General features: G+C 46.7%; 1 protein-coding gene across 1 annotated transcript in view; it reads left to right on the plus strand.

Annotated features, from left to right (window-relative positions):
- The first annotated feature begins 738 nt into the window (after positions 1-738).
- Positions 739-27,241, plus strand: part of LOC114278510 (vacuolar sorting protein 18-like) — a 33,232-nt gene continuing 6,729 nt past the window's right edge. The window contains exons 1-2 of the mRNA XM_028220583.2: positions 739-857; positions 2,084-2,311. Of these exons, the coding sequence (XP_028076384.2) occupies positions 789-857; positions 2,084-2,311 (297 nt within the window). The 5' untranslated portion in view covers positions 739-788. The remainder of the gene's footprint in view (positions 858-2,083; positions 2,312-27,241) is intronic.

Here is a 27,241-nt window from a genome sequence, read left to right on the forward strand (position 1 = left end):
ACTGAGGCAGAGTACAGAGCATTAGCTAATGCCACTGCTGAATTAACCTGGCTGCAGCAGTTGCTAAAAGATACGCATATTTTTCCATCTTCTATTCCTGAGCTCTGGTGTGACAACATTTCTGCAATGGCATTGGCTTCTAATCCAGTTTTCCATTCACGCTCTAAACATATAGAAATTGACTGTCATTTTATTCGGGATAAAGTTGTTGCCAAAGTGATTGCTTTGAACTATGTTTCTACAACAGATCAGGTGGCTGACATCTTCACCAAAACCCTTTCTACCTCTCGGTTTCTTTATTTGAAATACAAGCTTCTTGTGCAGCCTTGCCCTATAAGATACATACTCAGGTGCAGTAGCAGCAGCACTCACATACTCAGGAGCAGCCTCAGGTGCAGTCCTCATAGTTAGACCAGGTGTAGGTGCAGCTAGAGGCAGAGTCGAAGCTTCAGTCTCAGCTTAATAAGAAGTCAGTAGTGTTATCTGATTCATCACAGCCCTGTTCTCCTAAGTGCTCTTCAGAAAATATCTGTAACAAATATAGCTACAGCTGTAATGTTTGTTAAATAGTTAAAGTGTTTGTTAGTTGAGTTAGTTAGCTAAGTTAGTTACTGAGTTGGTTAATTAGTTACTGAGTCAGTTACATATTTTTCTCTATAAATATCTTGAGCAGTGTGTATGAGGATTGATTGAATAAAATAGAATAGTATTTTATTCTTCATAGTTAGCAGCCCCAATTCTTCTATGGACCCAACTATGCCCTGCACCTTTGCCTTAAGGAAAAGCGGATGCGGGCTTGTGTTCATATACACAGCATGATGTCCATGCATGAAGAAGCAGTTGCTCTTGCTCTACAGGTATTATTATTATCCAATTGGGTTGGTTGTGTTCATTGGTTCTTTGATTTCCCTTCTTCCTCCCCCCCTCCATCTTCAGTAGTAATGGTATTCTTCATACATTACCTTGTTTTTGGCTAACGTAAGCTGTACTCTTTATGCCAATAACAATTGTTCCTTATTTGACTAAAAAACACATGGTCATGTGATTGTTTGAATCATACAATTTTAACAATGGCTCATGAAAAAGATTCATTCTAGAACTTTTATGTTTTTTATTGGTGTACATAAAGAGGGCATAGGAAAAACCACATCCTGCAGGTGCTTTTTGATGGGTCCGTTGTAAATAGACATTGAACTGAAGATGTTGAAGTAGTAGTGATACAAAGTTCACTTAATTGGTTGTATGGATGTGACTAAATTAGCTCTCTATAAAATTTAAATTCACCAAATTTCACCAGTTTTATTTTGTCATCATTAGTCTACTTTACATAACTATTGTACTTTACCACAAAAAAAAAAAAAAAAAAAAAGCTATTAAATTGTTAATCACCAATTGTCTAGCATCTTTTACATGATTTGGCAGTTAACCTTCAAATATTATTAATATTATTATTAGTATTATTATTATTATTATGGTTCACCTTTTTGGAATGATCAGTTTAATTTCTAGTGGGTTTTTCCAAATATTGTCATATGCCAGTGGGGCAACTGACAATGTTCAAAATGGGATCAATTTTACAATCAGTTACAATCAGAATGGCTGGATGATCATTGGGGTTCTATAACCATCAAATCTGTGTCCTTCCCCCTTTCTCCCTTGTTTCCAATTTACTTTTTGGAGTCTTTAAAATAGATTGAAATTGGTTGGCTGAAAAGCTTAAAATTGAGATGAGTTGTCAGTTCCCTTGTATCTTTACTATGGGTCTATTAAACTTATATTTATTTAATTCTTTTGTCCATGACTGCTACATGAGGAATTGGGTGGTTGAGACTTGAGACATACTTTTAAAATGACAAATGGACAAACTTACTTTGTGTCTAAAGGTTTGGAATTCAGTTTGCTGTCAATGTACTAAAGATGTATCTTGTGGTTAATTGTTTTTTCACTTAAAATATTTTGTGGCAGTTTCTTATTCACTTGCTTGTTCTTGAAAACGTTAATGGTTATTTGTGCTCAAATACTGTAATCTTTTTGGAAATCTTGTATGCTGTTGTTCCATGGAGTTCTTCTTTTGGTGTGCTAGGTTGACCCAGAACTTGCTAAGGCTGAAGTTGACAAGGTTGAAAATGATGAAGACTTAAGGAAGACGCTCTGGCTTATGGTTGCCAAACATGTCATTGAACAAGAAAAGGGAACTAAAAGGGAAAATATTCGAAAAGCAATAGCATTTCTCAAGGAAACTGACGGGCTGCTAAAAATTAAGGATATTTTGCCCTTCTTTCCGGACTTTGCTCTGATTGATGACTTCAAGGTAACACTTTTTTACCTTAGTTTTTCACTTATAACTAGGCTAACATTTGTTTTAACGGAAGGAAATATTGAGTGTTAGATTTTATTCTTATTTATTTATTTGTTGCTATCATAGTATCAAATTTTTGTGCTGCAATCAATGCAGTACTATATGTTCTAGTCATTCCATAGGCTTCCTTTCTTTATAATAGTGCTAAGTGTTCGTTTCTCATATAAACTTCAGAGTTTACAATGTCTAACAACAACTGTATAACTGTATATTTTTTGAAATACATTTCATAACTGTGTCAATAGTTGCTTTCATATTCCCTTTCTATATTCAATAAATTAAAAAGGCAAGTTTGTGTTCTACAATATTAGGCTACCATTGTCTCTAGGTCACTTGTGGGGGACTGCAATTGGAATCATCACGAGAGAACGCAGGAATAATTTGAGAAAAGAACAATCACAAATATTTTTGTTCTAATTCGTATAGCATATAGTGGTGGCGACTTGGGGTCGTGGGGAGGCGCTAGTGGTGGCAATTACATGAAGAGTAGGGAGGGGCTGGGTTGGCGGGAGGGCTTGGGGGTGGTACGGCAGGGTCGCGTAGTGGTGGCTAGCAAGGGATGGCCAGTGTTAATTGTTGGAGAGGGAAGAGCAAGAGAGAAGAGGAAGAAGGAAGATGAGAGTAGCTTGGTCAATTCAGGGAGTAGTTTCCATCCCTTGTTAATTATTTTTCCTTCTGCGCACCAGTATTACAATTTAAAAATTCTTCACTGATTTGAGATTACATTTCCTAATTCCAACTTACTTTTAATTTTCCTCTGTGTGTGTGTGTGTGTGTGTGTGTGTGTGTGTATATATATATATATATTAATGGATTACCCTTGGGTAAGGGTCAACTCTAGATTCCCTAGTTTTTCCCACTTGGCATTTCTTGACATGCTATGATGTATGTCCATTGTGAAAAAAAATCTCTCTTTTTATTTGAATAGCTCTGTGTAGACACCCCATTTTTGACCGTCCTTGAGACTTGGACGTCACCGCTTGGAACACTCGGTGATTATTCATGTATGTGTTCGTTTAGAGTTCCCGGAGGTTTCGGCTCGCGCGCCCTGCCTCAGGATCTCCGAACTTGACCGTTTAGTGTCTGGTTTCACACCGAACACTTGTGTTTTGCCTTGGAAGGGAAAGGAAGGCCTTGTAAGGCATCCCCACACACCATCGGCAGTGGCTAGAGGCCACCGGCTGGTCTTTTGCTTCCATCGGCACATTTTGATGCCGGTCGGCACATTTTATTGTCGGTCGGCATAGTTTGTTGCCGGTCGGCACCTTTTTTTGTCGAAACAACTTTTTTGGGCAGCCGACCACTGTTCATCCACTTTATGGAGATATTTTGTGCCAGCTGTGATAGCTGGCACCAACTCTGCCTCCCTCCATACACGTGTAGGGAGGGATCTCCCTCTAAGCAAGCTTGTTGTATAAGCTTTGCAAGAGGGAGTCTTATAAGAGGGAGGGCCTTCCTCTTTGATCTAGGTTAGAACTTTGGAACCAAAAACCAGAGCTTTGAGATATAGATACACATTATCTCTATATCTCCTTCTCTCTCCTCCTTTGTGTGTGTTTCTTAGCTCAAAAGTGTGTTTTTACCTTACTTTTGCACCATTACACACACTATTACACCTTATTCCGAGATTGAGGAACTTGGGGGGTTGATTCTTGAGTTTTTGGACTGGTTTTGATCAAAAGAAGAGGGCTAGACCATTTGTTCTTCAAAGGTTCTTCAAGGGTGAGCATCTTGCTTTATATTCCCCAAACTTGCAATCTTGTTTTACCTATTTTTCTTTTTGATTTAGCTTTTGTGTATAACATGAATAAGGCTTAAATTTTCATGCTTTAGAACTTTCATTAAGGTGGTTTGGTGTTTTGAGTGCAAACTCACTCTATTAGGCCTTGTTTGGCCACTTTTGTTGCCTCCTTGTTTAAGCTTTGGTCATCTTTGTATTTTGATCTCTTCACCACTGAAAATCAGTGTATTTTTAGTGTTGAAAAAGTCGGTTTGAAGTCTTGCATAGGGGAGGGACACCCCCCTCCCTTTATGGTCTTGTTTCCTTGAGTTGTGGCCCAAAAGGGTGACATGCATGCTTGCTTGGTTTTTGCTTCATTTCAGAACTTTTTGGGTGTTTTTAGGTCATGTGGGATCTCTGTTTTTGGCCGGATTTGTGCCTCCTTGTATGCTTGTAGCACTTGCTTTGTATTGCTCCATTTGGCCTAGAAATGTCCCTTATGTTTAGACCATGATTTTTGCATGTGTTGGTTTGGTTCCATGAAGATGTTAGCACTATTTTTCCATGCTTTAAGTCTGTTGGTTATCCATTTGGTCATGTTCGACATGTTTGATATGGTTGCCATGCATTTTGGCTTGTGAGCCCTCAAGTATATGAGTCACTAGCATGCCTTAGTTGATCCACTTTAATGAGTTGAAGTTGTTTGCCATGCTATTTCAGTCCCTAAATCATGCTTGCATTTATGATCTCTTTTGTGTCTTGAGGGTGTGCCCTTTTATGCCTACATTTGAGCCTTGGTGCATACACTCATTTGGAGTATTTTTTTTAGCTGCCATACTAAGAGGTCTTGGAGTCCCATTTTGCATGAAAAAACTCTGTTTTTACTTGTTTAAACCATGCCATGATTTGGTCTTGTTTTTGGGAATGAAATGGCCCTTTTGGTGCCTTAGCCTTGGGTTTATTGGCTTGCATGTTGACATGAGAATTTGTCCATCATTTTGAGCATTTTTGGTGCTGTTTTGGGGTGAATTAAGGCCTGCACCTTTATAACTTTAAGGCCCTCTTGCATGCTTGTCCCTTGTTTGCTACATAATTGTTTCATAAATGTGTAGTCCCATGCTAACTTCATGGTAAATTGGTCCATGTTTGCATCACACTTGCATCTTGCATGCTAGCATTGCATTCTTGTCATATTTGTTGCATAACATTTGGCATGTCTTGCATAATTAGCATCATGTTGCATCTTGAGTCTTGTGAGCATAACATGCATTGCATCATTTGGCTTGGGGTGTCAAGCCAAATATGAGGGTCAAGGGACATTCATACTTCGAGTGATGTAATGTACCTTGATTCTCGGTCACCGGGGCCTTTGACTCCAACTTGATAAAGCTTCGGTTCTCATTGTGTTTGTTGCATGCATCTTTATATCAAATGGAAAATTTGATTCTTTGAGCCACCATGCACCATTGATGGTTCGGGGATCGAGGGACATGCTTCCTTGAGTTCAAAGCATGATAGGAAGCATGACCATGCTCACATGTGCCTGAAAACCCCATGCCATGCATTGTCTGTTCTCTGTTTGCTGTCAAACTGTCTTTTGCAGGAAGTTTCTGCCGACCGGCAGAATTTTGTGCCGACCGGCAAACTTTGAAGTGCCGATGAGTCCAAGAACAGCCGGTGGAAATTGTAGAGTGCCGGTGGGAATTCTGTCTGGCCGGTGGTGCTCTGCAAAGTGTAAGGAACCTGCTCCTGGACTTCAGCAATTTTCAGAGAGACGAGGCAGTACAAATAGAGGCGGCAGGGGTACGGTACGGGTTTTTCGGGCGAGCCAAGTTCCGAGCATGCATCATCTGCGCACCCCGAGGCAGAGGCTGTGGCCACCCTCCTTTTTTTTCTTTCGCATCCTTTCTTTTAATTAATTAGAAAATTCTGTAATAATTTTATTTGTTTATTATTTGGGACTGTAATATTTATTTGGGCCCTCCGAGTGAGGGCAAATCTGTAATAAGTGTGTGTGGGTGGTGTGTATGTCTTCCAACCCCACTTCTTTCTTCCCTTTTATTTACCTGCTTACGATGGTAGATTAGGGCATGTTTAAATTCAGCATACCTTATGCTATGCATGCGTGCATTCATGCATTTGTACTACATGTATTGGGCTCGGTACATCACGCTAACTGCATTGGTACTTCAATTTACAAATCGAATATGTGATAATTGATCGCATTACATATGCCATGCTTAGGTTAACCGAGCCTATCTAAATTGCATCTTGTATGTGTTGCATTAGGCAATTTAACATGAACTAGGACACGCATATTTTTGCTAACTAGTTTACTGTTTTGGTATGAGTACTAGGTAAGCTTTTATGCTTTAGCATATCGCATGCGTGTGAATGTTGCCATGATAGCATGATCACCATGAGGCTAGCTGCTTATGTGATATAACTGCTTGAATGCCTGTGGATGGAGGCTGAATTACCTAAATTGGAATAATGCATTAAAACTGTGAGTTTTAAGCCCACTAGATAGTGGCAAAATCATCTTTTCTAAAAAGCCCACTTGAGGGTGGCAAAATCCGCATTTTAGCCTACTTGCGAGTAGCAAACCAATTTCAAAACAAACATGAAATGTTTTTGTTCCAATTTGGGCGATTTGGTCTATACTTGTTTGCTGCGCGCACAACATAGTAATTCTAGGCTAATAACCGGTTTGAGAACATATAACACTTTCAAAATTGGATATCACGGTTAGTAGAGGCCGGCCTCCAGACCGGGCGAGAGGGGGTGCTCATAGCTGACCTTCCCCAATCGTACCCAAGCTCCCGAGCCGAGACAACTCCGGTGATAACGGACATGTGGCCTTCGGCACCGAGTCGGGTTTCCTAAATTCCCCATAAAAAATATTTAGGTGGCGACTCTGTATCTGGCAAAGCAGTCCATGTTTGGCACTTCTTTTCAAAAAAATCTGTTTTCTCACAAACGATTTGCCAGATTTGGACTCTTTGGTTCAGATTAAGAACCGTGACAATTTGAGAGTCCGAGCTGTAGTGACCCCAAAAATGAACGGAACGGGAGCTCACCCTCCCGGGGCGTTCGGGGATGTCTACAGTTTCTGGCCCGGCGGGGGCAGAAGTGTCAATAACAGTCGGGAAGGTCGAAGAACAGAATACATCGCCGGAGGGCGCCGGTGTCGAGAGTTTCACTCGAGAATGGAGCATTTTGAGTACAGGGATCATTGAGCAATCTACTGCGTTGGCACAGTCAGAACAGGAAAGATTCGAAGATTCTGAGAGGATCAGGAAGGCAAAAGGCCATGTGGGGGTTGAGACCGCCACAAGTACAGAAATGGAGGATGCTGCGAGCGTAGGGATAAAAGGTACTGCAAGTATCAGGACAGTTATGCCAGAACCAGACAGTTGCCTGTCGGCTGCAGATGGTATGTGGTGGGAAGACGACGATCTATGTCTTGCCCACACGGACGAAGATTGGGAAGATAACCAACCAGATGATACCTGGTATATCGGCGAGGTCGATCACATGACCAGGAGTGGACGGTACTTCAAGCCTCCACACCTAGATCAACCGGAAGCGTCGGGGAAAGATAAGGAAGCAGAGAAGCAAAAGGAAAAACAACTCGAAGATGAGGCCGTATTGAGACAATTGAAAAAGATACAAGCAGACATCTCCATCTGGGGACTGCTTATGGCTTCTCGAGTACATAGACAAGCCGTCCTTACAGCCATGGACAAAGCCAAGCTTTCCATAGACACCACGCCCGAACAGCTGGTGGGCTTAGTCTTTTCGGGAGGAAGTTCCCCAGCATTGAGTTTTTCTGACAAAGAACTGCCACCCGAGGGTGCGAACCATAACAAGCCACTCTACATTTCTGTGGAGTGCAAGGATAAATGGATACCTGTGGTGCTTGTCGACACGGGGTCCGCCATCAACGTCTGCCCGGCAAGGACAGCTTATGCGATTGGTTTGAAAGTCGCGGATTTCGTGCCAACGGCCCAGGTAATTCGGGCGTATGACAACACAAGCCGGGAAGTAATGGGAACAGTTAAGATTCAAACAAAGGTTGGGCCGGGACAGCACGAGATAGATTTCCATGTCTTGGAGGTTCCTGCAACGTTCAACTTGCTTTTGGGGCGGCCGTGGCTGCATCAGGTAAAGGCGATCTCCTCTACCCTACATCAAGTGGTGAAATACCCCTATGGGAAGGGAATAGCCATTGTTTTCGGGAATTCATCAATTCATCCGCCGCCAGAAGTATCCACGCCAGTCCTAGAAATTGAACACGGTATGGAAGATGTGTTCATATCAGGCTTTACCTTGGCTGAGGCTCGGGTTGTACAGGACATCATGGCAGCTAACGAAGGGATATACGTCAGTGCCCAAGCAGTCTATCTCATGAACAAACTCCAGCACATCCCCAGGATGGGACTGGGCAAGAGCGGCAGGAAAGGTGTCGCAGCATTGGCTGAAGTGCCGCATAACTCCCATACCTTTGGTTTGGGCTACCTTCCCACCAAAGAGGATTGGATAAGGAAAGGAAAGGAAATGGCCGGCAGGGCTAGGGCGAAACAGATGGGGAAGCCCTTTGACTTGATGCACCAGCCCATTCGGGGGACCCTAAACGGACGCTTCGTCCGGGAGGGGGAGGACTTTCCGTTCTGTGGCTTCCCAGAGCCGTGGCTCAACGCGGAAAAGAAGCGCGTACCGGGGTTTGAGATCTTCTTTGATTTACAGTTACCTGAGGATGACATCGCCGAAGGACAGGCAGATCTATCGGCTGAAGCTGAGCAAAGTAAGAAAGTGCAGTCTGAGGACGATGAAAACGAAATGGGGGCAACGCTAGCGTGTCTGCTTTCAGATCCTCCGATCGAACAGAGGTGCGTGGGGGATAGCTCCTCGGTATGTGTGATTGGGAATGAAACGGCTGCGGGCCTGCCATCAGCTATTTTGGATGCGTCCATCGCACCTTCTCTCATCTGGCAATATGAAGAAGGCTTTTTATCTAGCAGCACCGGGTCAGGTAGTGAGCCGAAATCTGATTCCACTAATCTTGTGCGTCGGAATCAGGTTCCAGCTCAACTGAGTCTGAGTCCGGTATTCCTGGGGGTGATAACCCGGATGCCACAGTCCTGTCTAGGTCGTCTTTTTCATTTTCTTTTGAGTCTGTTGTAACAGAAGAATCCGACGGCTCGGAAGTATTTAATGAGAACGACGTGGATGTGGTTTCGGAGTATTTTTCTGTGCCTTTGATTATTGCTTAAATCAGGATTTTCAAAATTTTGATGAAAACGATGAGGAAGAAATTCCTCCGGTTTTGCAACAGTTAATTGATCAAGAGCAGGAAAGGTTTGTTAAACCCTTAATGGATGAAATCACTACTGTGAATGTTGGTACTGAGAAGGACCCGCGGCTGGTCCAGATCGGGTCCACATTGTCTTCTGAGGAACGCGAGCGCTTAGTCGCTTTGTTAAAAGATTTCAAAGATGTTTTCGCGTGGTCCTACGAAGACATGCCTGGAATCGATCCTGAGATTGTACAGCACCGGATCCCTCTTGATCCCGAGGCCCGACCTGTCAAACAGAAGCTCAGAAGGATCCGCCCTGATTGGGCCCTTAAGATCAAGGAAGAGGTCACCAAGCAAATTGATGCAGGCTTCCTGCTGGTGTCTGAGTACCCGACTTGGTTGGCCAACATTGTTCCAGTGCCAAAGAAGGACGGCAGAATTCGGGTCTGTGTAGACTTCAGAGATTTGAACAGGGCCAGTCCGAAGGACGACTTTCCCTTGCCGCACATTGATGAATTGGTAGATTTCACGGCGGGACACGCCTTGCTTTCGTTTATGGATGGCTTCTCAGGCTATAATCAGATAGTAATGGCACCCGAAGACCGGGAGAAGACTGCATTCACTACCCCGTGGGGTACATATTGTTATAGAGTGATGCCATTTGGGCTGAAAAACGCTGGAGCTACCTATCAACGGGCAGCAACTACAATATTGCATGATATGATCCATAAAGAGGTCGAGGTGTATGTGGACGACATGATTGTCAAGTCCAAAGAAAGAGAAGGCCACTACACCGCCTTACAAAAATTCTTCCAAAGGATCAGAGAGTTTCGGCTGCGGTTGAATCCCCAGAAGTGTACTTTTGGTGTTACAGCAGGGAAGATGCTAGGGTTTCTGATTACACAAAGAGGCATCGAGGTCGACCCTTCCAAAATCAAGGCCATCTTAGAAATGCCACCACCAAGGACTGAAAAGGAGGTGCGAGGCTTTCTAGGTAAAGTGCAATTCATAAGACGATTTATCTCTAAATTAACCTTGACTTGTGAACCACTTTTTGGTCTCCTGAAGAAAGGAAAGAAATTCCAATGGGACGGCCGATGTCAAGCAGCTTTTGAACAAATCAAAGAGTATCTACAGAACCCGCCCGTGTTGTCACCGCCAGAACCGGGGAGACCGTTGATATTGTATCTTTCAGTAACTGAGACCACCATGGGCTGCATGCTCGCGCAAGAGTCAGAGGACAGAGTGGAAAGGGCCATCTACTATCTGAGCAAGAAAATGCTGGATTACGAGACCCGCTACACACCACTGGAGAAGGCTTGTTTGGCCTTGGTATGGGCTACCAGGAAGCTGCGGCATTACCTGTTAGCCCACTCTGTAATGTTGGTTTCACGTTTGGATCCCATCAAATATCTTTTCAAGAAACCAGCACTTACGGGTAGGCTAGCCCGTTGGCTGCTATTGCTTTCTGAATTCGACTTGAAGTATGTAACACGCAAGTCAGTGAAAGGAAGAGCGGTAGCGGAGTTCCTTGCCGACCACCCGGTTGAGGGGGATGAAGCGGTTGAGTACCTATTCCCAGATGAAGCCATTCTGCACATCGAGGATGAAACTTGGACGATGTACTTTGACGGAGCGTCAAACCAGTATGGGTATGGGATAGGGGTGTTGCTGATAGCGCCTGACGATTCCCGTATCCCTTTAGCATTCAAGCTCCAGTTCAAAGTCTCGAACAATGAGGCAGAGTATGAGGCATGTATTGCTGGTCTGGAAGTAGCCCTAGAACTAGGGGCAAGACGGTTGGACGTCATTGGGGACTCGAACCTTGTTGTGTCTCAAGCAAAAGGAGACTGGAAAGTCAAGGAGGAAAGGATGATAATTTACCACCAAACCTTGGATTTGTTAATTCCCCGGTTTGAGAAGCTAAATTTCACCCACCTCGTAAGAGAGAACAACAGGTTCGCCGATTCATTAGCAACTCTATCTTCCATGATAGACATCCCGTCCGGAGTCCAGATGCGTCCAGTCATCATTGATCAGAAGTTTGCACCGGCATACGAGTCGATTTCCGCCATAGATGAGGCTCAAGATGACAACCCCTGGTATTACGACATTTGGAACTTCTTAGAAAAGGAGACGTATCCACCAGGGGCAAGCGCCAAGGATAAGAGGGCCATTAGAAGAATGGCTGTTCAGTTCATCATCTGCGGGGGTAAGCTGTACAAAAGGGGTCATCTGGGAATGCATAAGCTCTGTGTAGAAGCTGAAGAGTCGAAGCACCTAATGGAGGCCATCCATGGAGGGGAGTGTGGTGCGCACATGAATGGAGTAATGCTGGCCAGAAAGATCCTCAGACAGGGCTACTACTGGTCAACCATGGAGGAAGATTGTATCGGCTTTGTTCGGCGATGCCACAAATGCCAGATCCATGCAAACCGTATGAACATCCCACCGTCCAAGCTATACAACATGACGTCCCCGCGGCCATTTTTCGTTTGGGAAATTGATGTGATCGGAGCTGTTACCCCGAAGGGGTCGAACGGACATGAGTATATCTTGGTAGCGATAGATTATTTCACAAAGTGGGTCGAGGCCCAATCATACGCGATGTTGAAGGCGTCGCACGTCGCCAAGTTCATCAGAAACAACATCATTTGTCGCTACGGGGTGCCAAACAAGGTCATTTCGGATAATGGATCCCACTTTAAGAAAGAAGTGGTAAGGTGGCTTTTCATAAGTCATCTACGTACCGGCCGCAAACCAACAGAGTAGTTGAGGCCGCCAACAAGAACATCAAGCATATACTGCGGAAAATAGTGGAGACCTATCGAGATTGGTCAGATAAGTTGCCGTTTGCTCTGTGGGGCTACAGGACTTCAATTAGAACTTCTACCGGGGCAACTTCGTATTCGTTAGTTTATGGAATGGAGGCTGTTCTACCTATTAAAATTGAAGTTCCGTCTTTACGGGTATTGGCTGAGTGTCAGATAGCTGAGGCAGATTGGCAGCAGAGCAGGTTCGAGGAACTCATGCTCTTTGACGAGAGAAAGCTGAAAGCACTGTATCACGTTCAGGGTTATCAGCGCAGGATTGCTCGGGCTTTTAACAAGAGGGTTAAGTCCAGAAATCTAAAGGAAGGGGATTTGGTGCTCAAGGACAACCGAGCTCCCATCCACGACCCGAGGGGCAAGTTCAGACCCAATTGGACTGGTCCCTACATCATCAAAGCTATCTGGTCAGGTGGAGCTGTGGTTTTGATGGACTTAGATGGCTTGGAATTCTCCCAACCGATCAACATGGACAAGTTGAAGAAATACTACCCTTGAGAGGCTCGCTAGGCCGAAAACCCGAAAGGGCGACCTAGGCAAAAGTCAGAGCACAAAAAATTAGAAAATATAAAAACTGAGCTCGCAAGGCTGAAAACCCGCAAAGGGCGGCCTTGGCAAAAGTTAGAGCGCAAAAGGAGAGTGAAAATACTCGAGCGAACCTAAGCCGGAACTACGTAAGGCTTGATTCCCATCCTTGGGATACGTAGACAGCTTCATCCTGAAGTTCAGCCATAACACTTCCTCGATCAACTTTGTCCATTTGATCATCTCAGTCATCTTTGTCTATCAGCATTCGTTGGAATCCCCAGTACAGCGCTGCTCAGACTAGGGGCAACTTTCTGTTGCTGTGCAGTGCTGCGGCGCTCTTCAGACTAGGGGCAACTTTCCAGTTGCGGGGATCTGGGGTTGTGCATCTCAGTGACAAATCTCAGGCGTGTCCAGTTCTGATCCATATCAAAAATATTTTTGAGTTTTAATAAAGCTGATTTTGTTCGAATAACCTTTTACAACTTTGACCATTTTTGGACCAAACGGAAAATTTTTTAGTACCACAACTTTCAATTTCATTGATTTCAAAACAGAGTTCTCCTGCTCTTGCATACAATTGAAGTTGCTTTTTATTACATTCATAAAGAAAACTTGAAAGTACTAATAAAGCAATAAATCTGGGGCATAGTCAAGTCAGGTGTTCCTGTGCCCCCTCCCAGAGTTGGTCGAAGCCTCTGATGCCAAGCTGGGCCCAATCTGTGCTTCTTCGTTAAGCCAATCCACGCACTCGTCAGACAAAGTGCAACTGAAAGTAAGAGCGGGAGCCAGGAGTTCTCTCATCCTCCATGCGGTGGCTTGCCAAGCAAGCTGTGCACCTCGGGCCGGGAATGCAGCAGGATACTCTATCCCCTCTGGCGGGCAGGTCTGATCATGGCCAAATTGGCGTCGAATCCGAAATGGGAAATAGAATACCCAGTGAGTGAGACCAATCAATTGAATCCCAGTCTGCCGGGGCATGTTGTAACTCATTGCCGGAAGGTCCAGCCAAGGGCACCGCCAAGCAATACGGTCTGCGGACAAACGGCACATCCAAGCGAACCACCATCCCTCATCCAAGGCATTGACTAGACGGTGCCGGAAGAAGTAGCCGCGAACTGAATATGCTGGGCAAGAGTCCACAACTTGTAGCTTATCCATCAGCCATACCTGGGGGAGGGATTGAAAAATGAGAGAGTAAAGAATAGAGAGATGTACGAGGAGAGAAGAGTGAGAATGTGGTTTTTGTGAGAAAAGACCGAGCTTGAGGGCCGAGTGATGTGAGCAATACATGAATGCGAGATTGGGTGGGAAACATTACCTGTAGTAGTAGTGGACTTCCTGCTAATCTGGTCGTCTCATGGCGATAAAAGGCGTCTAAGCCCATTAACGTCTCGGCCAGAGCCATGGCAATACAGCTCTTGCCCTCTCTCAAGCCTTGGGCAACCTCAATCAGCCGGACACTAGCCCCTCCAGAGCCTGAGACAAATAGAAAATGGGATAGCATGCACAAACAGAGGGCGTGCCGCCGGAAACCTTGCCAGTGATGGTTGCTGCGATCACCAGCATCAGAAAATCGATTGGCCAAACTCGGAATGTCCAGCATCCCGTCACAAATCAGGGACCGAGCGTCACGCATGCTGAATCCGCACATGCGCCCTAAGGATTGGGCATGACCAAAATTAAGTTGGGGCAGGAGCTCCTCGTCGCGCTCGGACTCCATTAAGGCTCGGAAGTCTTCAAAGGTAGGACATATCTCTTGCCCGGCGAAGCTAAAGACATGTGTCACCGGATTCCAAAACCTTGCCGCGGCATGAAGAAACGGGAAGTGCAAGGGGGTGCGACCCAGAGTGAATAGTGCATTTATGCCAAAACCCCGGAAATTCACTTTTTCCGAGCCATCCAAGCTAGCAATCCAAGCTGTGAGGTTTTGAGCAAGAAACTCTTCCATTGGAGCAAATCAGTGTGAAAATGAGAAAAACTACGAAGTTGGGATCTTTTGTAGGAGATAAGGTTGAGTGGGGGACAGGTGTCAACATTCTGCTGATCCCCTCATTTAGTGCCGGCCGGCCAAACTGTTTGCCGACCGGCCATAATAGTTTGCCGACGAGGCAATTTTATAGCCGGTAGCCATTCTTTGTAGCCGATGGTCTCTCCCCCCAAGCCGATGGAGCTTCCTTCTGGTTTCCTAAGCTGTTTATACTAGGCATCAGGGAATTTCACCACCTCCAACCCCTCCCCGGTGATCGATTCTCGCAGGGGCACGCCTGTCCGATTGTCAACTTGTTGTGCATTTGCTTATCGAGTTGTATTTCACCCTCTTTGAGTTTTTGATTTGTTTATCGAGTTGTACTCACGCTTGTTTGGTTATATTATGTCTTTGTTTTGCTTATCGAGTTGTAAGTCGGTTCACTACCTGATTATTACGATGCAAATTTCCAAAATGAGTTCAAATTTGTTCACATTGTGGTGTGATACCTTGCGATGCGATGCATAAGAAGTTTACAAATGCAACATCTTTTGAACAAAATGAATTGTTTCACTCCCATCACGTGTTTTGCAAAAAGTGTAACTTTGAAAAAGAATAAAACCTGCCCGAGGCAGTGCAATGTGCTTAAATTACTAGTAAAAAGGAAAGTAAAGCATAGAGTGACAAGAAAGCAAAGTATCAGAATTGATGCCAGTAAAACTCCCCTTTGCGGTCAACGCACCCTACGTACCTTTGTTCGGGTCAACGATGCGTTTGCGCACCTTCGTTACTTTAAACCATGTGAGGACGCGCACTTTTGAAATGTGAACCTTCGAGTTGACCTCAGGCCACAACTTCTGCGAACAATGCTCGATGCGCGCGAGGAATGTCCCACCCTGTATCCTTTTCATACCTTGTGAATTCCTCGAATTGTTTCAATCATGTTGTGTAACAATACATTTCATTACCTGCGTAGACCGCATGTTTTTTATTGCGTAGACCGCATCTACATTTCATTACCTGCGTAGACCGCATGCTTTGATTGCGTAGACCGTATCTTAATTTCATTACTTGCGTAGACCGCATGCTTTGATTGCGTAGACCGCATGTTTTTGATTGCGTAGACCGCATCTTAATTTCATTACTTGCGTAGACCGCATGCTTTGATTGCGTAGACCGCATCTTAATTTCATTACCTGCGTAGACCGCATGTTTTTGATTGCGTAGACCGCATCTTAATTTCATTACTTGCGTAGACCGCATGCTTTGATTGCGTAGACCGCATCTTAATTTGATTACCTGCGTAGACCGCATGCTTTGATTGCGTAGACCGCATGCTTTGATTGCGTAGACCACATCTTAATTTCATTACCTGCGTAGACCGCATGCTTTGATTGCATAGACCGCATCTTAATTTCATTACCTGCGTAGACCGCATGTTTTTGATTGCGTAGACCGCATCTTAATTTCATTACCTGCGTAGACCGCATGTTTTTGATTGCGTAGACCGCATCTTAATTTCATTACTTGCGTAGACCGCATGCTTTGATTGCGTAGACCGCATCTTAATTTCATTACTTGCGTAGACCGCATGCTTTGATTGCGTAGACCGCATGTTTTTGATTGCGTAGACCGCATCTTAATTTCATTACCTGCGTAGACCGCATGTTTTTGATTGCGTAGACCGCATGCTTTGATTGCGTAGACCGCATCTTAATTTTATTACCTGCGTAGACCGCATGCTTTGATTGCGTAGACCGCATCTTAATTTCATTACTTGCGTAGACCGCATGCTTTGATTGCGTAGACCGCATGTTTTTGATTGCGTAGACCGCATCTTAATTTCATTACTTGCGTAGACCGCATGCTTTGATTGCGTAGACCGCATCTTAATTTCATTACCTGCGTAGACCGCATCTTAATTTCATTACCTGCGTAGACCGCATGTTTTTGATTGCGTAGACCGCATCTTAATTTCATTACTTGCGTAGACCGCATGCTTTGATTGCGTAGACCGCATCTTAATTTCATTACCTGCGTAAACCGCATGTCTTTGATTGCGTAGACCGCATCTTAATTTCATTACCTGCGTAGACCGCATGCTTTGATTGCGTAGACCGCATCTTAATTTCATTACCTGCGTAGACCGCATGCTTTGATTGCGTAGACCGCATCTTAATTTCATTACTTGCGTAGACCGCATGCTTTGATTGCGTAGACCACATCTTAATTTCATTACTTGCGTAGACCGCATGCTTTGATTGCGTAGACCGCATCTTAATTTCATTACTTGCGTAGACCGCATGCTTTGATTGCGTAGACCGCATCTTAATTTCATTACTTGCGTAGACCGCATGCTTTGATTGCGTAGACCGCATCTTAATTCCATTACTTGCGTAGACCGCATGCTTTGATTGCGTAGACCGCATCTTAATTTCATTACCTGCGCAGACTGCATGTTTTGATTGCGTAGACCGCATGATTATTTTAGTTTCATCACCTGCGTAGACCGCATGTGTCGATTGCGTAGATTGCATTCTCATTAATCTCATTACTTGCGTAGACCGCATGCTTATGGTCAATTCGTTGCCTGCGTAGACCGCATGCTCCACCTGCATGTTTGTATTTCCACAGCATTGTTATGCTCCCCACTTGCTTCGCGCTGTCACGCATTTCAAGTACGCTATCCATGCATGCTGTTAACAATATTGCACCTGTTAAGTTTGTTTTCTTTGCAGGCACGATATTGTATGAACGGTTCATTTGAGGCTGGTGCAACCAGACGAACCGCACAGGTATTGTATCCTCCGAGCGAGAAGTATTGAGAATTACATAATTCTCTTACATCCTTTCTGCATTGTAGTGTAGTTTGGTGTATGCTAGCTTAAAATTGTCGCATGTATGCTTTGTTATAGCTTTCTTTGCATGATCATAAGTTATGTCCGGCTCTTTGCATTGTCTTGCATTTTGCCCCTGCCTTCGGGTGCATATCTTGTTTGTCTTGCATGTTTGTCTAAGTCTTCGGCCTTGTCAAAAATGGGTCGTCTCTGGGCTTTGACATTCACTCCCGTCATTGTTATGACTTTCGAGTTCTGTCAAAGAGGGGCAACTGTAGACACCCCATTTTTGACCGTCCTTGAGACTTGGACGTCACCGCTTGGAACACTCGGTGATTATTCATGTATGTGTTCGTTTAGAGTTCCCGGAGGTTTCGGCTCGCGCGCCCTGCCTCAGGATCTCCGAACTTGACCGTTTAGTGTCTGGTTTCACACCGAACACTTGTGTTTTGCCTTGGAAGGGCAAGGAAGGCCTTGTAAGGCATCCCCACACACCACCGGCAGTGGCTAGAGGCCATCGGCTGGTCTTTTGCTTCCATCGGCACATTTTGATGCCGGTCGGCACATTTTATTGCCGGTCGGCATAGTTTGTTGCCGGTCGGCACCTTTTTTTTGTCGAAACAACTTTTTTGGGCAGCCGACCACTGTTCATCCACTTTATGGAGATATTTTGTGCCAGCTGTGATAGCTGACACCAACTCTGCCTCCCTCCATACACGTGTATGGAGGGATCTCCCTCTAAGCAAGCTTGTTGTATAAGCTTTGCAAGAGGGAGTCTTATAAGAGGGAGGGCCTTCCTCTTTGATCTAGGTTAGAACTTTGAAACCAAAAACCAGAGCTTTGAGATATAGATACACATTATCTCTATATCTCCCTCTCTCTCCTCCTTTGTGTGTGTTTCTTAGCTCAAAAGTGTGTTTTTACCTTACTTTTGAACCATTACACACACTATTACACCTTATTCCAAGATTGAGGAACTTGGGGGGTTGATTCTTGAGTTTTTGGACTGGTTTTGATCAAAAGAAGAGGGCTAGACCATTTGTTCTTCAAAGGTTCTTCAAGGGTGAGCATCTTGCTTTATATTCCCCAAACTTGCAATCTTGTTTTACCTATTTTTCTTTTTGATTTAACTTTTGTGTATAACATGAATAAGGCTTAAATTTTCATTCTTTAGAACTTTCATTAAGGTGGTTTGGTGTTTTGAGTGCAAACTCACTCTATTAGGCCTTGTTTGGCCACTTTTGTTGCCTCCTTGTTTAAGCTTTGGTCATCTTTGTATTTTGATCTCTTCACCACTAAAAATTAGTGTATTTTTAGTGTTGAAAAAGTCAGTTTGAAGTCTTGCATAGGGGAGGGACACCCCTCTCCCTTTATGGTCTTGTTTCCTTGAGTTGTGGCCCAAAAGGGTGACATGCATGCTTGCTTGGTTTTTGCTTCATTTCAGAACTTTTTGGGTGTTTTTAGGTCATGTGGGATCTCTGTTTTTGGCCGGATTTGTGCCTCCTTGTATGCTTGCAGCACTTGTTTTGTATTGCTCCATTTGGCCTAGAAATGTCCCTTATGTTTAGACCATGATTTTTGCATGTGTTGGTTTGGTTCCATGAAGATGTTAGCACTATTTTTCCATGCTTAAAGTCTGTTGGTTATCCATTTGGTCATGTTCGACATGTTTGATATGGTTGCCATGCATTTTGGCTTGTGAGCCCTCAAGTATATGAGTCACTAGCATGCCTTAGTTGATCCACTTTAATGAGTTGAAGTTGTTTGCCATGCTATTTCAGTCCCTAAATCATGCTTGCATGCTTGCATTTATGATCTCTTTTGTGTCTTGAGGGTGTGCCCTTTTATGCCTACATTTGAGCCTTGGTGCATACACTCATTTGGAGTCTTTTTTTTAGCTGCCATACTAAGAGGTCTTGGAGTCCCATTTTCCATGAAAAAACTCTGTTTTTACTTGTTTAAACCATGCCATGATTTGGTCTTGTTTTTGGGAATGAAGTGGCCCTTTTGGTGCCTTAGCCTTGGGTCTATTGGCTTGCATGTTGACATGAGAATTTGTCCATCATTTTGAGCATTTTTGGTGCTGTTTTGGGGTGAATTAAGGCCTGCACCTTTATCACTTTAAGGCCCTCTTGCATGCTTGTCCCTTGTTTGCTACATAATTGTTTCATAAATGTGTAGTCCCATGCTAACTTCATGGTAAATTGGTCCATGTTTGCATCACACTTGCATCTTGCATGCTAGCATTGCATACTTGTCATATTTGTTGCATAACATTTGGCATGTCTTGTGAGAGGGTGGTTTATGATCTGGAGTTGGGCCGAGATATCGACCGATCAGGTTGAGAGCCCAGCAGTGCATTGGGCCGAGATGATCCACTGTTCGCCCAGAGAAGGGCTGCCAAAACTTGGGCCGGGCAGAGTTTGGACTGAGTGTGTGCCACCCCGGACCGTACAGAAATTGCTCGGCCAGGAAGTGACCGGTCAGACCAGGATGCTCGGTCCGAGGATGGTCGAAGCCAGACAGGCTGAGAGACCGGCGCCCGGAAAGGCGCGGTCAGCCGAGGTAGTTGATTGACCGGCAGGAAGGCCAACCAGAGGAGGTGCCCGGGCTAGGCTTTGCCGAGATGCCGCCTAGCCCGGTCATCCACGTGTTTGTCCGGCTAGGCGCATGAGTATGAAGCATGACATGGCCGAGGAAGAGCAGCTCGGCTGCCGAGCTCCAGCTGCGAAGTCAGGCAGTTGAGGTTAGGTGGTGAATGGCATGGTTTATGCTGACAGATGGGATAGCAGAGCCACGTGTCAGGAGACGACTGGGAGTGGATATGGGGGTCAGAAGGTATATAAGCATGTCTGCGCCCCCCATACGCAACACGCGAACACATCTGTAAGGATCTCTTACACTCAAACACTCTCTCCCTTTTCTCTATTCCCTTAAAGGTGTGTGCTAACTTGACCGTCGGAGAGTTTTTCCGGCCACACACCGCCGGGTAGCTCACCGTTATTTGCCCGCAGGTGATCGGATATCGACGGAGCTCGGAAGAAAGGAATACGGGCACGCCGGAATATTTGCTCCCCGTACAATTGGCGCCGTCTGTGGGAACTTTTCAGACAAAACCTTGTCTTCCAGGTTCATCTGATCGCCGTCCATGGCGAACAACGACGAGTTCCCGTTGACCGCCATCGACGGAGCCACCCCGGAGTATACCCGAAGGAGAGAGGGACCTCCTGCCGTCCATCCAATGGCTGACTTGGGGACGCCCACTGGAGGACAGTCAGGAGACGCGCGGGATAAGCGCGGAAGGAGTCATGGGCGTTCACGGAGTCCAGACGGTCACCGGCGGAGAGACTCACACGCCAGGCGACTGGAGAGCAAGTTAAAGGACCAAGACGCTGTTATCAGGCGGATGGCGGCGGAGATGGAGGATCTTAAGCGGCATGTCAAAGGGAAAGGTGTAGCTGGAGTGGGAGACCACAGTGAGCGCACCACGTCCCGCCGGTCAGGCGATCAGAGTCAGCGACGTACTCAGTCCATTTCCATCACCAGGAGTTACCAGGTTGGTGATTCCGACATGCATGCAGAAAAGTCTAGCGCGCAAGACAGTACCTACAAACCCTCACGTCCGGCGACGACGTCGAGGTACTTTTATTCTGCTCAGTCAGAGGACCTACGGGCGGTGTTAAGGGAGCGGGCTCGCCGGCGCGAAGCTCAGAGAATACCAGCTTTCCAGCGGCTCTCCTACGGGGTTCATGCCAGCGAGGAGGTCGGAATGCCTCCACCCCGCCAAACAGTGCCAATATTTGAAGATACAGACCTGGCCAGACTGAGTGCCACCCCTTTTTCCCTGGAAATAGAAACAACGCCGCTTCCGGCAGGTTTCCACCAGCCTAAGTTCACGCTCTACGACGGCAAAACCGATCCTTATATGCATGTGAGCCATTTCCGACAGGTCATGGCCGGACATAGGCGAAATGACGGACTTATGTGCCTAATCTTCCCGTCCAGTTTAGGTGAGCTGGGCTTAAAGTGGTTTGAGAGGTTGCCGGAAGGGAGCATACAACGGTGGCATCAGTTGGCCGAAGCGTTCGTTACGCGCTTCAAAACCAACACAAAAACACCAAAGGAAGTCGATCACTTGCTGAGTGTCAAGATGGAACACACTGAAGGCATACAATTCAAGGTATTGGGAAACCTTCAACGAGATCCTGGATTGCCCGGTCAACCTTGCAATCACACAATATAAGCGTGGTCTCCCGGTCGGACATAGACTGCGGGACTCGCTTACCATGCACCAGCCGACCTCCATGGGCCAGCTCATGCAGCGCATCAATGAGCACATCCGGGTAGAGGATGATGCGTCAGCTTCCACCGTGAAGGCCACTCCGGTCGGAACAGACAAGAAGACAGCAGGCAAAGTGCACGCAGTTGGGCAAGAGTCCAGCCGCTCAAATGACCGAGCAGAGGAATCAGACCGAGGTTCAAATCGTAAAAACCGGGGAAGAGGACGTCGGAATGACCGGGATGATTACCCCCGGGATGACATTGAGGACGCCAACAGAAGAATGAAGGCGAGGACTGGCATAACCACGGTCTTCAAGATTCCAATCTATCGCATACTTAGTGAAATCCGAGACGAGGAGTATGTCCGGTTTCCTGCTAAGTTGGGCGATGGACAAAAGGGCTACAATCCGCGGTATCGATGTACGTTTCACCGGGAGAGGGGCCACCGGACTGAGGATTGTTTGCCTTTACGACAACACTTGGAAGAACTGGTTGCGGCCGGGCATCTGGACCTTTACATTGATGGCGGCGTGAAACCGAATCAGGCTCCGGTCGATCCCAGGGGACAGGATGACCGAGATGCACCACCACAAGGAGTTATTAATGTCATCCACGGCATGGTGGAACCGGAGCGTGTCTGCGAACTCCGGGGCATGATCAAGAAGGCAGAACATATGAGAGAAGTTTTGTCAGTACAGCCCGCCATCAAAAGGGAGAAGACAGAAGAGAAAGACGTGATTAGTTTCACCTCAAGGGATTTAGAGCGTATCCAGACGCCGCACAACGATGCTCTTGTAGTAACACTACGCGTCAAAGAATTTGATGTTAGACGGATCTTGATCGATCAGGGAAGCTCGGTCGAGATCATGTATTATGATGCGTTCAAACAGCTCAAACTCCGTGAGACAGACTTGGCTCCGGCCACTTCGCCACTGGTTGGATTTAACTCGCAGCCGGAGTGGCCATTGGGAAAGATTATCCTGCCGGTCAAAGCGGGATCCGTGGTCAAGCAAGTGGAGTTTTGGGTGCTACAAGTGCCTTCAACGTACAACCTTATCCTTGGAAGAGGATGGCTTCACGCCATGCAGGCCGTAGCATCGACCTACCACCAGGTGATGAGATTCCCCTCGGCTATGGGGGCAATTGAGGAGATTAAGGGGGATCAGGTCATGTCCAAGCAATGCTTCGTGGCGGTCAACGGGAGCCGGGCTGCCAAAGGATTCGTTCAAATGATCGAGGGACCGGAGGACCGGAGTGTCTTGGATGATGTTGGCGCCAAAGCCGAAGACAAGGCTGTTGAAGAATTGGTTGAGGTGCGGATTGATGCCGAGCAGCCGGACAGATTCTTCTTGCTCGGTTCAAGTCTCTCGGCCATGGAGAGAACCGAGATGATTGAGTTTTTGATGGCGAATATCGAAGTCTTTGCATGGTCGCCCTACGACATGCCTGGCCTTGACCCAAGTTTTATCTGCCATCACCTCAATGTCTTCCCTGGAGCAAAGCCAGTCATCCAGCGAACAAGGAGATCGGCGCTGCATCACGCCGAGGTAGTAGCGGAGGAGGTAAAAAACTTGCTTGAGGCACGAGCAATACAGGAAGTGCACTACCCTCGGTGGATTTCCAACACGGTAGTGGTGCCTAAGAAGAATGGAAAGTGGCGAGTCTGTGTCGACTACAAGACAGTCAACCGAGCTTGTCCAAAAGATAGCTTCCCTTTGTCGCGCATTGACCAGCTAGTGGATTTGACGGCTGGACACAATCGGCTCAGTTTCTTGGATGCCTACCGCGGCTATCACCAGATTGCCATGCATGGGCCTGACCAAGAGATCACCTCTTTCACGACTCCAAGGGGACTCTTCTGCTATCGAGTTATGCCCTTTGGTTTGAAAAACGCCGGGGCAACCTTTCAGAGGATGGTGACCAAAATGTTTGCTCCTTTGCTCGGCCGGACAATGGAGGCTTACATCGATGATATGGTGGTAAAGAGCCGACATGAGGCAAACCATTTGTCCGACTTAACCGAGATGTTCGCCATTCTGAAGAAGCACAAGTTGCGCTTGAACGCCTCGAAGTGTGCCTTTGGTGTGGGATCCGGGAAATTTTTGGGATTCTTAGTCACGAACCGAGGCATCGAAGCAGACCCTACTCAGATTAGAGCCGTGCAAGAGTTGAAGCAGCCCCGCTCGGCTAAGGGCGTGCAGCATCTGGCCGGGATGGCCGCCGCGCTTAATCGATTTATAAGCCGGTCATCAGATCGCTGCCGCCCTTTCTTTCAAGCATTGAAGTCAAAGTTCTCATGGGATGACGAGTGTGACCGAGCTTTGGCCGAGCTCAAAGATTATTTGTCTTCTCCGCCGCTGTTGGTTACACCAGAGCCCGGTGAGGAACTCTACCTTTACCTTGCCGTCTCCCAGCACGCAGTAAGTGCGGTGTTAGTCCGGGCTGAAGGAATCAAGCACCTCCCAATTTTTTACGTAAGTAAGACTTTGCTGCCGGCTGAGACGAGGTACTTGCCGTTGGAAAAGCTTGCGTTGGCACTGATGATGGCTTCGAGGAAATTGGCACATTATTTTCACGCCCATACCATCGTCGTACTGACCGAGTTTCCCCTCAAGGCCTTGTTTGAGCGCGCAGACTTTTCAGGCCGAATTTTAAAATGGGCGGTCGAGTTGGGACAGTTCGATGTGAAGTTCCAGCCGCGCACCGCAATCAAAGCCCAAACCTTGGCCGATTTTGTTGCCGAGTTCTCACCTGGCACTCATCCGGTATGCCCGGTCGACATTGCCGAGGCAGATGATGAGACGCACACAATGCCAACCGAGGAACAACCAGCCCACGAAGGTCACGCCGCGGAGTTAGCGCGCACCACCGAAGTTCCCTCAGTTTGCACGGTAATACCATCCGGCGATGCGATGACGGAGTTGTCTATCACCAACCCATCCACTCTGTCCGGTACCGCATCACCAAGGGGGGAAGGAATGGTTCCACACAGCTCAGAACTTGATGATTCGCCTACGGACTTGGGCACTCTAAACCGACTTGCTGAGTCCGGTGCCGAATCATCAAGGGGGGGAGGAATGGTTCCAGACAGCTCAGAACCTGCGGCCGGCTTCACACCGCAACCTGGTGATTCGCCTACGGACTTGAGCATTACAGACAAACTTGCTGAGTCCGGTGTCGAATCACCAAGGGGCACTGAATTTGAACCGGTCAACACCAAACTTGATACCGCACAGCCGAGCAGTTGTGATCCCATTGCCCTTCGCAACTCTCAGGACCCGTCTGACTGCTGGAAGCTTTTTGTGGGGGACATGTGGAAGCTTTTTGTTGATGGAGCGTCCAACCGTCATGGTGCCGGCCTAGGTATCGTTCTTATATCCCCGGACGGCCTAACCATTGAGCATTCTATCACACTCGGCTTCCCGGCGTCTAACAACGAGGCTGAGTACGAGGCGCTTCTTGCTGGGCTCAAGAGCGCAATTCAAATGAAGGCTGCCGAGCTTCTGGTATATAGTGATTCCCAGCTTGTGGTTAACCAAGTTTCAGGGATTTATGAAGCGAAGGACGACAGGATGGCGAAGTACCAAGCTCTGGTCAGGGACCATATCAAGCAGTTTGAGGCAATCAGAGTCCAACGGATTGGCCGGGAAGAAAATAGCCGGGCTAATGAACTCGCCGGCCTCGCTTCCATGGTAGATAGTACGTCTCCAAACCCCCTGTTGATTGACTCTCTTCCGCGGCCGAGCATTGAAAACGCCGGGCAGACGGATGTACTCTGCGCCGAGCTAGGTCCTTCATGGATGGACCCCTTGATCTTGTTCCTCAGAGACCGGACTCTTCCAGCGGACAAGAAAGAAGCACACAAAATCCGGGTGAAGTCAGAGCGGTTTTGGCTCTCTCCATCAGGCGCGTTGTATAAGAAGTCCTTCACCGGTCCTTATCTCAAGTGCGTGCACCCGAACAGTGTGGAGGCCTTCTTGTTTGAAATTCATGAAGGCATTTGTGGCAGCCACATCGGGGGCAGGTCCTTGGCCTACCGAGCTATTTCGCAGGGATACTGGTGGCCGTGCATGCAGGCCGACGCGCAAAAATATGTCCGCAAGTGCGAGAAATGCCAGAAATTCGCCCATCAGATCCACCAGCCTGCCAGGGAACTTCTTCCCCTCACCAGTCCTTGGCCTTTCGCCATGTGGGGGCTAGATATAGTGGGACCATTGCCAACAGCACCGGGCAACCGGAAATTCTTCATCGCGGCCACAGATTACTTCACAAAGTGGGTTGAAGCTGAGCCCTTGGCAACCATCAAAGAGAAAGACGTGAAGCGATTTGTCTGGCAGAACGTTGTCACGCGGTTTGGCGTTCCCAAGATTTTGATCTCTGACAACGGCACCCAGTTTGACGGTCGCCTATTCAGAGGATTTTGTGAAGATCTGAAGATAGAATTCTACAACTCCACCCCGGCCTACCCGCAGTCCAATGGTCAAGCCGAAGCGTCGAACAAGACTATACTGGATGGGTTGAAGAAACGGCTGGAAAAGGCCAAGGGAAAGTGGGCTGAGGAATTGCCCAATGTACTTTGGGCATACCGAACAACCCCGCGACATTCCACCGGGGAAACTCCATTTGCTTTGGCTTACGACATGGAGGCGATCATACCCTTGGAAGTTGAAATGCCCACCCTCAGAACCGAGAGTTTTGAGCCCGAGCTAAATGCCGAGGCTATTGCCTTGGAGCTGGACTTAGCGGAAGAGCGCCGGGAGAAAGCCCTCATCCATGTGGCCGCCTACCAACAAGAGCTCTCCAAGAAGTATAACAAGACAGTGCACCCCAGACCGTTCAAAGTTGGAGATTAGGTTTTGAGGAAGACTATGGGCAACACCCTGGTGCCAGGAGAAGGCAAACTAGGGGCAAATTGGGAAGGACCCTACAAGATCACTGGTCTGGCTGGCAAGGGGGCTTACCACTTGGAGGATCTAGAGAGAAGAGCGATACCCCGGCCATGGAATGCGGCCAACTTGAAATTGTATTATTTTTAAGCTTTACTTTCCTCTTTTTGTAAAGAAATTTTTTGGCTTGCAAAGCAGAATGTAATTCTTTTTGCCAAAATTATAGAAGTAATTTTGCTATAACACATGGATTATTGTTTTAATGTTTAGAACCGAGATGGTGTACTCCGGTTGGAAGAGTTGGTGTTTTGTCCAACCTAGGATTCCCAACCGAGATGGTGTACTCCGGTTGGAAGAGTTGGTGTTTTGTCCAACTTAGGATTCCCAACCGAGATGGTGTACTCCGGTTGGAAGAGTTGGTGTTTTGTCCAACTTAGGATTCCCAACCGAGATGATATACTCCGGTTGGAAGAGTTGGTGTTTTGTCCAACTTAGGATTCCCAACCGAGATGGTGTACTCCGGTTGGAAGAGTTGGT

Source organism: Camellia sinensis, chromosome 12 (genome assembly GCF_055761805.1).
Source record: "Camellia sinensis isolate YWXY chromosome 12, ASM5576180v1, whole genome shotgun sequence".
NCBI lineage: Eukaryota > Viridiplantae > Streptophyta > Magnoliopsida > Ericales > Theaceae > Camellia > Camellia sinensis.